The 13,494-nt window shown below is 39.6% G+C and overlaps 1 protein-coding gene across 8 annotated transcripts in view; it reads right to left on the bottom strand.

The window, feature by feature from the left end:
- The window catches only part of PXK (PX domain containing serine/threonine kinase), a 152,424-nt gene that overhangs the window by 34,352 nt on the left and 104,578 nt on the right, over nt 1-13,494 (bottom strand). For all 8 annotated transcript variants that reach the window (XM_006862083.1, XM_006862085.1, XM_006862082.1 and 5 more), the window contains 5 exons: nt 8,566-8,643; nt 7,263-7,336; nt 6,648-6,722; nt 3,073-3,177; nt 2,423-2,524 (listed from right to left, as the gene is read on the bottom strand). In XM_006862083.1, the coding sequence (XP_006862145.1) occupies nt 2,423-2,524; nt 3,073-3,177; nt 6,648-6,722; nt 7,263-7,336; nt 8,566-8,643 (434 nt within the window). The remainder of the gene's footprint in view (nt 1-2,422; nt 2,525-3,072; nt 3,178-6,647; nt 6,723-7,262; nt 7,337-8,565; nt 8,644-13,494) is intronic.

The following is a 13,494-nucleotide window of genomic DNA, read 5'->3' as shown; positions in this document are numbered from 1 at the left end:
GCAGACCAACTCAGACCAGAAGATTCTTATTGAAAGAAAGACCTGTAGTAAAAGAAAAAGAAAAAGAGCAAACTATTTGGCCGTTTGAATTTTAATTTCAAACAAGCTGTTTGCTTTGGCAGCATCAAGGCAAGAAAAGTCAGCCCATCAGGAAAAACACCCTTCTAGTCCTGTGTGTAAGGAGCTCTGGTAGCGTAGTGGTTATGAATCGGGCTGCGAACCTTAAGGTCGGCAGTTCGAAACTACCAGCTGTTCCATGGGAGAAAGATGAGGCTTTCTGTTCCCGTAAAGATTTACAGCCTTGAAAACCCTATACAGGGCCGCTATGAGTCGGAACTGACTTCACGGCACATGACAACAACAACAAAGTCCTGGTGTGTGGTGCTGTAGGCAATGTGTCAGACTGCAAAGTTGTTTGAACTGCAAGGTCAGTGGTTCAAGCTCACCAGGTGCTCCTTGGAAACCCTATACAGGGTCGCTATGTGTTAGAATCGACTCGACAGCACTTAACAACAAGGACTGAAACTTAGGAGTCATGGTATGGTGCTGTGGGTTAATGCGCCAGACTGCAAAGCCGTTTGAACTGCAAGGTCGGTGGTTCAAGCTCACCAGCTGCTCCTAGGAAACCCTACACAGGGTCCGCTATATGGGTCGGGAATGACTCGATGGCACTTCATAACACAACAAGGACTGAAACTTAAAGGGAACTTCCAAGAAATCTAGTATGCTCACTGATGATCACCAGGGTCTAATTGTGGGGGAAATGCAGCAAGGAAAACATGGGCTGAGCATGGCCATGTTCTATTGCACTCATTGATGTTGAGATGTGAGACAGAAGAGGAAGAGCTGGCTGAGGTGACATTTAGGAAGATGTATGAACTCCTGAGCCCATTGGCACTGACTTAGACCCCGGGAGCTAGGGCTGAGAGAAGCAGTCAGGTGATTTAAAGTGCAGGGAGGTGTATGTGAACTCCCAAATTTGCAGCTAGTACCCATTTGACCTAGCTTGGATGGCTAGCTGACTTGACCAGATGAAGATAAAGATGTTTAACACTGTAAGCAAGTGTAAATTGCTACAATCTGATGAACTGGACTTTTGCTTATGGAAGCAGTTGCTCAAAATTCCAACGGGAACGGAAGGAGTCTTCATATCAAGGAACAACCTTGTTTCCTCAGTGTACTGGGTAGACAGGGATGGACAATTTATACACTGGCTATCAAAACTTGGGGGCATAATGACATGAAGTGGTTGGCTTACAGGCTTTCATGAGTGTGCTTAGTTTCAGAATGACGAGAGTAAGGTAGAATCCCCACTGAATAGTTTTCCTCTTTTCCAGATGGATCTGGTATAAAAGGATGAGGGATGACAGTGATAGGGGTTTATGATCCACTTGCTAGTACAATTAACTGTGATTGTCACAACTCTAAATGTAGATGTGCAACTAAAAGGGGGGTGTAGTTAACCTTTCATTTCAGGAACAGAAGACCCCAGGACCATCAAAAAGAATAAGCATGACTGGAGCGTGAGATCCCTACCCAGCAAAGACAGTGGCAGAGACGGTGGCTTGGAGAGAGAGAGGGTAGCTGCAGGCTCTAAGCCCACGGACTGAGTAAGGCTATATGCCTTTGGGCAGGAGACTGGCTTGCATAATAATAATAAATATATTATTTTTTGTTTAGTATGTACACATCAAATATATTTGCTTTGTTCATTTGTTAAATATAAGATGTAAATAGGGAGTCATAGGGAGGAATCAGGATAACTGTTGTTGCAGGGAGGGGATTGCAATCATTGAGAAGAAACAATGTGTAAGATTTGCTGAATGTGAAGCTGTCTGTAAATCTTGTCTGTAAACCTTCAATCAATTCACAATAAAAAGTTAAAAAAAAGAAAAAAAGAAATGTCCTATAAATAATATATCTGACAGCCAACAACAACAATAACAAAAAGAATATACACAGTCAAATTTAAATTGTTTTTTAGCAGGTTGCACAGCCCAAGAAGCTTGGCGAATACTGATCCAGAGGAGACATGGGAAAGGCTGTAGACTTTTCATTGCTAGTTACACTTCTTCAAGAGAACCATATGGTTGTGTATATGACATAACACAATCAAGAATCTTGGCACAAAGATAAAGATCAACCAAGGATAACATAAAAAGCCAAACCCACACAATAAAGCTCTTAAAAGTTAAGCATAAAATTTCAAGAGCTAAAGCTTTGGGAGTCTGTAGATCTAAATTCCTGCCTTAGTCTCAAGTATTGCTTTTATAGGATAAAATATGAGAATGCCATCAGTTTATAAATAATCAAACAACTTAAATTATTTGGGCTATTTCTTGGAATTTTCCCATAAGAAGTGACTAATGCTGGGTGAAACTCTGATGCAACTTAAACACTTTAAAAAATATGCATATCTTACCTCTAATATTTGTCGCCCATATGTCTTTATTTGCTGGAGTTCAAGGCCCTGAATCTTCTTGGGGTTACAGTACTTCTTTAGAAATGGATCTTTTGGTTTTGCCTTTGGAAAAGAACAAAGACTATGTATGAAAGCAATAAGTATGGACAAGGAGGACTGTAGCGAGATGAGAGGTGTGTGTGTGTGTGTCTGTGTGTGCATATGCACAAGTGGGCCAAAGATGGTCAACCTACAGGATGTGGAATTTAAGATACAGTAGTCTGTGTAGTAATGGAAAAGACACTAACTTGAGTTCTGCCCCTTCTCCAGCTCAGTGAAGATGTGCCTATTTTTGGCTTTAGTAGACCCAAAAGTCTGACTTACTATTAGAATTCTTCACTACTGCTTTTCAGAGTAAAAGACCCAAACATAAAACTAATTTAAAAGAGCAGCCTACAATGTAATGAACTTAGTAATTAAATGTTCAAACTTACCTGATGTGGGAAAAAAGAACATTCTTAATCAAAACAGTTAATCTTTATTGTTAAAATCAAAGTAAATGCCAGACTCCTCAAGGCCTAGCTTCTGGAACCTTAGAGATCAAATATCAATAATGGGTCCTAAGAGAATCTGAGAACTTCATTATGACCATGAACTTGTACCACAAGTACCTTATAGATCAGGTCCTTCAAAGTTCCTTTTTCATTAAACATCCTAATCAGCAGTGCTGAGGACTCATTAGCTGTGGCAAAGGTAACCCGATAGATGTATGGATGCTGCCAAAACAAAAAGGAAATCCACATTTATTTGTATCCAAATCTAGATCCTTTATTTATTTTGAAGTTTAAGTTTTATTTTTATGTGTAGAAAAATTAGCTAAGTACATTATCTAGGTCTTTTTAGATGCAGGGTCTGATTATGCAAACTCAAGTGCCACTTTGGTAATTTTGTTCAATACAACTGTGGTGATACATGCTGGACACAAGACATGTTCACACTACTACATGATCAACCACTAACTCATAGCAACCCCGTACAGGATTTCTGAGGAGCGGCTAGTGAGTCTGAATTGCCAACCTTGTGGTTCGAAGTCCAGTGCTGATCCTACAGTGCCACACCAGAAGATGATTAACTAGCATCTTGCTTTTTAGATGAGGCAAAGAATATAAACCATACTTGCAAAAGGAAGTGGATAATTGATGTGGTAAGCTCAATATTTGGCAGTGTGTGTATTCTCAAAGTTTAGGCAGAAGTATGGTGGCAGAAAGGGAAAGCTGGGCTTTGAGACTCATGGTTTGAATATTCTGTCTCTGTAAGCTGGTAAGAAATACAATCAAATCTCAGGCAGCCAATTGGGAATGAGGGTAAATATGTCTTTAGTCACAGCTTTGCCTAGCATTCTGCACTGCTGTTGGGTGTCAAGTCAGGGAGTTTGACAGCCAGGAAACAAGCAAATGCAGCATCTTTGGCATCTCAAACCTTTCCAAAGCAACTAGCACAAAGCTTTCTACAGGAGTCTGCAATTTGATGATTCACAGTGTCCTCCTCTGACATCAATCAAGTGAGGGTGGGGAAAAAGTCAAATTATTTAATGACTGGAAGGGAAGTCTTCAAATAACCTGGAATTCTTACTACATGAACAAACTGGTTCTAGACAGGTAATCAACATCCATTTGCTCAAAGGGTGTCATGAAAACTTAACTCCATGGGAGCTGAGCTGTGCAGGGGTTTGGGGAGAGGTAGTGGAAGGCTATGCTCAGGAAAAAATAGTAATCAATCATTAAACGTCTTCTGATCATCAACCCATAAATGACTGCTGTTGATTTTCTAGCAATTTTCTTGAGAAAAAATTCACATATCTAAAGTGCAAAATGCAATGGCTTTCAGTATCTTCAAAGAATTATGCAACCATCACACAATTTAACTTTAGAACATTTTCATCACCCCAGAAAGAAAAGCTATGGATAAAATAAAAATCCTTGAGTCGGTACAGATAAAACTAATTAATAATTGAAGGGGGAGAAGGAGATGTTCTTCCTTACAGTACAATGTCAATTATTAAATATAGAAGAAATGGCAGAGATGCAAACTTTCAATGAATGCTAAAACCAATGTGTCTGATGAACAGGATACGTGAAAAGTCTCAAAATATCTCTTCACAAATTACTTATTAATTATCTTAAGAAAATAATTAAGGATGGATATAGATATTTACGAGTTTTGGTCTGGTACTGTAAGATAAGCATTGGACTGCTAACCGAAAGGTCAGCAGTTCAATCTCATCAGCTGCTCCTTGGAAACCCTATACAGGGTCACTATGAATCAGAACCAACTTGATGGAACTTAACAACAACAAAATAGATGTTTAGCTAAAGATTGTTCATGTGATTTTTTTTTTTTTAGATAAGATTAAAAAAAAAAAAAACAACTGGAAGTGATCTAAACGGCCAGAAGATTTGTTGAGTAAACTAAGATATGTAGTTGTTGTTACGTGCCATCAAGTCAATTCTGACTCATAGCAGCATGTAAAGGAATTCCAAGGAGCAGGTGGTGAGCTTGAACCACAGACCTTGCGGTTAAAAATGATCTTGTAGTCCAGCGCATTAATCTGTAGTGCCACACGAGGACTCCAACTAAGATATAGGCAAATGATAATTCTATATAGCCAATAAAAATTACATTGTAGTATACTTATGGACAATATGCTCGAGGTATATCCTTAACGAAAAAAAAGATCTGGTTTTAAAACAACATGCATACAATATAATTGTATGAACCATAAAGATTTGGAGAAAGTAATAATTGCACATTTTGGTTCATACTTCTGTTTGGTGGAATTACAGATGAGTTTTATCTGTATTTTCTGCAACTAACATGCACTACTTGAATGTACAAAGAGCACTGGAGGCAAAATTAAGCATTTGGCTGCTACCAGAAAGGTTGGTGGTTTGAACCTATCAGCCACTTCATAGAAGAGAGCTGTGGCAGACTAATTCTTTAAAGATACATAGTCATGAGAACCCTATGGGGCAGTTCTACTCTGTAGTTTTCACTATGAGTCAGAATTCAACACTACAGCCATGAATTATGGGATTTGTATGCAACACTTTGTGTGTACGAAAAACACATCCATGAAAACATACTTAGAATTGGTTGTTGACAGCGTTTCACATAATCAATCAAACTCAAAGACCTCAGCATTTTTCTTGGCCACGTATCACACCTCATTAAAAACTTGGCTTTGCTAGCTTGACAAGACACTCTGTCTTTAAAAATGAGCTTGCTAACCCAAGTGGAGCATGTCAGTGTAATTGTGCGCAATTACATCGACACTAACTCAATTTCCTAATCAGATTAGTTTTCTTCCTTAAGACATTCTGCATACATTTTGAAACATATGTGTTTTGGGGTGGTTTTTTTTTTTTTTTGTCACTGAAAGTCTTGGATTAGCATTGAACACTAGTTTAAGTAATGCTAAAAGTAACACTGAAAGTCAGCTAGCTAGCCTCTGAAATAGTAACTCAGGTAGCAAAATGGCTACTTTTCTTTTCCTTCACCCAGGTCATATTTGTTCTGTTTTCTTGGGTTGCAAACAGATCTTTTGAGTCTGCGGATATAAACATCCTCCCCTAGAACACAAAGCTTCAATGGCTGCTTTCCTACTCTGATGTTTGCCTTAAATGCAAAGACTATTTTTATGAGTTGTTTGGATGTCATGAATACTATGGCCTGCCATCTATGGGTACAAGTGTCAGATTACCCAATAAGCAAGGTAAATGTGGATTTACTCGTGTTTACTTACTCATCTGTAATGAACAATTTCACCACATCAGAGACTCTGCTTCTTGATGTGGCTGGTATCTGCCTCCTTCCCAGCTCCACAGCATCTTCCTACAAAATCAAAGCTTCTCTTCCAATTCATAATCCCTGACAGTGATGGATTACCTAGTTAACAAGGTAAGCAGGAGCTTACTTATCTGTGGTGAATCCCACGTGAAACTGCTCACTAGAGATTAGTAAGTAAGCACAACTAAGCCCCTGCTTACCATGATTATTGGGTAATCTACCCTTGATGTGAACAGCCCTTTGTGATTTCAGTCTAAGCTGAAATCCACTGCACTGCTCCATTCTCTTCAGTCTACAGAGTATTTCCAACTCTTCTATCATGTTCAGCCACAAGAAAAGATTGCAAATCTGTGATGACAATAATATCAGCACCCAGGTTAACAGAAGGACTTGTACTCACCAAACAGGAAGGCAGTAGTTTGATTAGACACTGAAAATCTTTATCTGAGAGGTACTTGTCAGGGCCAAGGTCAGCCTGAAAACATGGGAGGAAGTATCAGGGTTTTGCTTTGGTTATCAAAAGAAAAAGTCCCTGTAAGTCTTTCCTGTTAATTGTATTTGTTGAAATATATGACTATTAGCCAAAGATGACATATCTAGTAGTGTATAAATATAATTCCAGGATTCAACTATAAATTTATCCAACTCCATTAACTAAATGTATCACTAGAACTTCCAGTGCAAAAGACATAAAATGTTCCTCAATATTTTCTTTGGCGGCAAATTCCAAAATTGTCAACAACAAAGAGGTTCCAGAGAACTATTTTCAGTTGCTCCCACTTATCCCCAAATGTTCACTAGTTGATCAAACTTAATTACATTAACATAGCCAAATGCTTAAGCAAAGTGCCTCAAAATGATTCTTCTTTGATGCAGAATTGAGGAGACCCTCACAGAATCATTTGAGAATTGGGAGCACAAAACAGTAACATAAGTCTCTTGCTAAACTTGCTTTCATAAACTCATCTAAAGTCCCTGAAATTGACGGAAGCAAAACAAAAACAACTTAGCTTACCCAGCTTAACACCAGCCATTCCTTTGGCTGATTTTTAATCTTCATCAAAAAATATTTCTTTCTTATTCTCCAACCTGCCAAAAAAAAGTAGAGATGTGTTTATAGCTACACAGTTTTTGTACCAAATGATAAAAATTGCACTGACTAAGTAAATAATGTAGTCCTGGTGTGGCGCTGTGAGTTAATGTGCCACACTGCAAAGCTGTTTGAACTGCAAGGTTGGTGAGGTTCAAGCTCACCAGCTGCTCCTTGGAAACCCTACACAGGGTTGCTATGGATTAGAATCGACTCAACGGCACTTAACAACAACAACAAGTAACTAACAAAAAAATAAGTTGGGCAGTATTATCCATAGCTACACCAGATGTCCTGGTGACACAGTGTTAGACTGTTAACTGAAAGATCAGCAGTTCAAACCCACCAGTCATTCCAGATGAGACAATCTACTTCCTTAGAGATTTACAATCGCAAAAGGCCTAGGAAGCAGGACTACAGGAGCTCTGTGAGACAGAATCGACTTGAGGGCCGAGAGTTTAGTTTGATTTTTGTTTTGTTTTTCTTATATAGGCATTGGTAGAATAACCACTTGATAATGTTGGCTGTATTAACAACAGTATAAAGAAAAAATTGTTGTATTGATGAAAATAGTAGGAAAACAGCACTTTAACGTATCTTCAGTTTAGATTTAATGAAAAAGATGCAGAAGAAACAATGGTTCTTAAAGTACAAGTTACCATCATCCAAAACCTCTGGTTGTGGGGCTTTAACCAAAACTTATTAAGTATTTCACAGAGTAGCTAAAATTGATTAGTGTTTAAAACCCACTGCCATCATGTCCATTGTGACTCAGAGCGACACGACTCAATGCTAAGCCACAGTGTCATTACTTCGGTTAGTGTCTGTTGTTGTACCTCAGTGCTGTCGAGTCGGTTCCAACTCATATCGACTGTGTGTAGGGTTTCCAAGGAGTTGCTAGTGGATTAGAACCCCAACCTTGAGATTAGCCATCCAGTGCTTAACCTACAACATCACACTAAGACTCCCGATTAGTGTCTACTGATGATTAAATAACACCAACGCACATGAAATTCAGATAGGTTCAAAATTACTCTCAGGAAGCCCTTTTTGGAGGACAGTAGAAATTTAAAGTGAAGAACCGCATCTTCAAATAGCAGGGAGATAAAATGAAACAGAAGTCATCTTCAGTTAGAAGCTTTCTTGGAATACATAGAAGAAAGCACGCCTAAGAATCAGTCTGATTTGTCTTGTGCTTTTTAAAACAATAGAAAGGCCAGTTTCTCACCTATGTCTTTCAATGGTTCTACCACCTCCCACTTCGGTTCTGATCGAAAGAACATGGAAACCTGTTGTAAGGCGATCTCTGCAAAAACATTTTAGAAACTCATTAGTCAGACACACCAGAAAAGTGCCATAAGCTCATGATAAAATCCTTAAACTGTGACTTTTCGTCTCAAAATACTTAATTACTAATACTATGGGAAAAATGTTTGATTGGAAGGTATAAAACATATAAACTAATTGGCTGATGTGGGAAAGAATGTTTTATTGAAAAATCTAAGACACTGGAAAGTCTAAAACATGTAAACTTGCTGGCCTAAACTAAGAATTCTATCTATGCATCAGACCACATGTTTTAGCATCAGCTTGGAATAGCATTTAATGTTGCTCCAAGTGATATTTAACCCATCTTCAGTCCCCACAGAATTACAGATTTCACCAACATAGACGTGATTAGCCTTACATATATATTGGAAAGAAAAAACAGTGTTTTAGAAAAATATCTATGTACAGCAACATCACGGTCCTGTTGTGAGAAGCCACTCCATGCCTGTTGACTAGGAAAAAAAGATCCATCCTTCTTTTCATGTTCTTGATCATGAGAATATTTTCCCCTTTTAAGAGGAAACGTTAAGAGGAAGTTTGTTAAAGTTCGGTGCATTAAGAATTTTTCAAAATAACTGCTTTTACGTTTCCGGCAAAAAGCAACATCTGTAATTTGCCATTTCCCCTCAAATACAATAAGTAAATGAAACCATTCCAGATTCCTGAAAGCAATCGGCAGTCTTCCAAATTCACTGTGGAATTTCACCTCTGCCTTGCATTAATTACATTCCAGGCAGACTGGTGAGGCACACAGGAGAGACCAGAAATGCTATCCATATGTCCAAATGACCTAGCCTGGCTGACAGCTCAGCTAATAAAATCAATGTTTTATAAAACATTAGGAGTTAAGAGATGCAGAGGAAACAAACAATTTGCTAGTGATTTCTTTGCTGACTCAACATGTACAGCACCAACAGAATATATGAAAGCCCATTACAAAACTAACTCCATTCCCATTTGTTCTAAGCATCCCAATAGGACAAACTAGCTGGAAGGATCAATTGTGATTAAAAAACAACAAAAAAAGACAGCTCTTCTATAATTAATAATGATGTGAAGTATTCTTACTATTTCCAAAATAACTTGAACAGAATCAAACTTAAAAGTAAATGATCTTGACCCAATATATCCAGACTACACTCCCAGCTAAGGTTACTCAAGGTATAAGTAGATTTGTGTTATCTTTCAGTAACCCAGAAATTAATTGGAACTTAATCCAACAGCATTTTAGGAGGTTGTGGAACAATATACACTTGTCTGGGGATATTCATCAGCTACATGCTCAAATTTATGATATAAGTAATTCTCAAAGTGAACACTGAGTGGCTACTCATTTGCTACCCATGCTAGAGAGTAAGATCCCCTAAGAACTTGATTGAACCTCAGCATAGTGATCCTGCTTGGTCACCTTAGAGCAGGTGGTGGGCCGGCAACGTCAGGCGCATGGGGTCCCCAGCTGATCTCCTCCCTCCCTGCCTTCCTCGGATGGCGGCTGTTTATGCTGGACGTGTGGCCAGAGACGGGTAAGGATCATGTGGAACCTCGGCTACTTAAGACAGAGCCATTGCCATGCTGCAATGAGTCTTAATGACTGGTAAGACTGAGGAATTCACACTGACCACCTAAGACAGGCAGCGTCCCTTAAACAATCAATAAATAAGAAGGATTCAGATGCAGACAGTACAGACCCGGTCAGGAGGCCAAGCCCCTGTGGGCCCAAGCGTTGTTGACCGTCCAAACCATAGGCTCTGAGGATCAGACTCTAGCCACCTAGTAGACATAGCAAACTGTCCCTCATCTGATTATTCAGTAATGCTTGTTAGTAATCTCATACATGAGCCCTGGATATCCACAGACAAATGTAAAAACCTTCCCTAAAAGCCGAGACTGTAAATTCCAAAAAGCCAAGTCCCCACCCCCCCCCACCCCACATCCAAAGAAAAAAGCTAAAGAGGATAGAGAGAAACACTGTAAACTGATGATATATGGAGGGGATAATAATCAAAGTAATGAAACAAGCTATATGAATGGTTGAATGTGAAGCTGATGATGTGCCCTGTAAACTTTCACTCAATGCAAAATAAAAACATTTAATTAAAAAAAAAAAAAAAAAGTAAATGATCTTAGGTAAACATTATCCATGTCATTTTCGAGGCGGATCATGAAAAATAATTTTAAAACTGTAGTACAGTGTCATTCTGAGACTGTAATGAATAGTTGGTTCAAAACTAACAGTGACTCGTAATTCCCAACAAAATTATGATTCTACAATACCCTATACAGGGCCACTATAGGTCAGAATTGACTCGACAACATTTAACAACAAAATTAGGTACTATACATTGCTTTAGGTATGAGAGAGAGCTATGAACAAATGGGATATGTTACTGACAAATAAGAACTGGAAATAGTTTTTTCTTCGTTTTCTTTTAAGCTTAGAGTTCAGGGATTTGAAGAAAGGACATTTTCTTTCCACTACACTATGACTTATGTTGTTGTTGTCAAATAAATTATCTAACTATCCTGCTCCCAGTATTAGTCCTACCTCTTCCCAGATTCAAGCAACACAGTTCAATCTTGATTATTAGTTCTTCTTGTCAGAAGCCTTCACTGGCTTCCATTTCCTTACCAAATCTAGACCAAACTTCCAAATTTAATGTTCAAGCTACCTCTGGCTATAGTCTACCTTTCTGGATACTTCCCACACTCTCTTGGCTCTGAGATTTGCCTCCCAGGGACCCAGAAGGCTAGTTCCTCCTCAGCATTTTCCATTCCATCCTTCAAGGCCCGGTCTACATGACACCTTCTCCAGGAAGCCTTTGTTGCTCCCCTACCCACCCTCCCTCCCTCCTCTGTATACTCAGGGTACTGCATCTGTTCCTTTCCTATCAGACCTACCATGGTCTGTCCTATATAGTTGTTGAGTGCTATTGAGTTAGTTCTGACTCACAACAACTCTGTATAGGGTTTCTGAGGAGCAGCTGGTGTGTTTGAATTGCCAACCTTGTGGCTCAAACAGACCTTGCAGTCAGTTCAGTGCTTATCCTACAGTGCCACGCCAGGATTCCATCCTGTATTAGGTTTATTCAAATATTGGTTTTCTCTCTTCCACTGGACTGTGAACTCTATCTGGGAGAGTTCTTGGTAAAGGACACAGTGTTATGGAACGAGAATGCTCTCCTTAGGCTATTCTGAACCCCTGAGACCTCAGTGTAGGTATTCTCTCTTTTAGGAAACCTTATTCCATTTTCAGATCTGTACCGCCTACCTGTCCACCTCCATCCCAGGGTACTTCCCCGTTTACCTGCCTGGGCCTTCACCTGTCAGTCTCCCAGCATAAGTACTTTGGAGCTCAGGGAACTATAACTTCCTCACTGCTGAATTTTAAAAATCTGGCATACAGTTGGTACTCAATAAATATTTGATGAAGCCAGAAGGAAAGGCTCACTGTATGTTCAATGGATGCTGACTCTCTCCCATTAGAACATGAAATCCCTGGGAAGGAAGGCACCCTACCATCTCTTTCTTTAGCACTGACACAGGCAGGAAAATTACACACTTTGTAAATACTGATAAACAAGCTCCAGACCGGAAATGTGGAGAAGCTGCCCAGGGCAGCCTATGCTTCCCAATGAGTGCAGGCTCCAAATGTCCCAGGGGCACCCACTGTGTGGAGCCTTTGAACTCCTAGATCCCAACCCAAACACTACCTCTTTCAACCCTGCAACTTGGGTTCCTTCAAGGCAGATTCCAATCTACCATAGCACAGAGGTCAACCTCTCCAAAATATGCTTTTATTTGAATCTGACTCCTCCCAAATTCCCCTTCTTTGATCCTGGAACCTACTACTTGAGGTCCTACATAGTTATAGGACTCCTGGGATTTTAGGACTGAAAGGGAGCTTCAACTCTTCCAGGCCCATTTCTTCTACCTACCTCTTCTTCCACAGGTCAGGACTTTGAGGTCCAGGGAAAGAAATGCTGCTAATGACAAAGCTGGAGCTAAGACCTAGGCTTCCTGATGTCTGGTCCAAATGACTTTTTCAAGGAGATTAAAAAACAACCACCTTACTTTGAATATTTTGTCAATAAGGATTAGGAAGGTGGGGCCTGTGTTTCATGACACACACATCTGCTCATTGAGAAATACCTGTTTTCCCTATAGGACAGTTAACCCTCATTTATTGTTCTTGTTGTGAAGTGCCGTTGAGTCGGTTTTGACTCACATCAACCCTGTGTAGTGTTTCCAGGGAGCGACTGGTGAGCTTGAACCACTCACCTTGTAGTTCAAACTGACCTTGCAGCATATTAACCCATAGCACCACACCAACACTCCAACCCTCAATTAGACTTTCTAATTTAAGTGAACCAGAAATACAAGAAATACAACCAGAGTAATCTTAGAAGTAAAGATTATGAAACTTCAGCTACTTTATTTCGGACACCTCATCATCATCAGACCAACAGTAAGAAAGATGGCTCAAGATGGTGGTTTAGTCATACATACCACGTTGACTCTCTACAACAAAGGCATGAGAAACCAAGTGAAATTGAGAGAGATGAAAATCTTGGAGCCATGAGCATCAAATGGAAGAACAAAGAATTAGATCACACAATGACTTAAAGAAGAATCTGAGGAGGAACAAACAAGATGGCGGATCGGGTGGACGTATAGCAGAGAGCTCCGCCAACAACAATACAGAATACCCGACCAAGCAGGCTCAGGGGATGGTTCCAGAACTCTGAACCACATATAAAGGAATACTTAGAAGGCTGGAAGGCTCACAGCTGGGGGAATTTGTGGCAGAAGCAAGAAATCCATTGCTTTC

The sequence above is a fragment of the Chrysochloris asiatica genome, unplaced genomic scaffold (assembly GCF_000296735.1).
Source record: "Chrysochloris asiatica unplaced genomic scaffold, ChrAsi1.0 scaffold00046, whole genome shotgun sequence".
NCBI lineage: Eukaryota > Metazoa > Chordata > Mammalia > Afrosoricida > Chrysochloridae > Chrysochloris > Chrysochloris asiatica.
The sequence above is the reverse complement of the archived record's forward strand: the minus strand, read 5'-3'. Positions and strand labels throughout refer to the sequence as shown.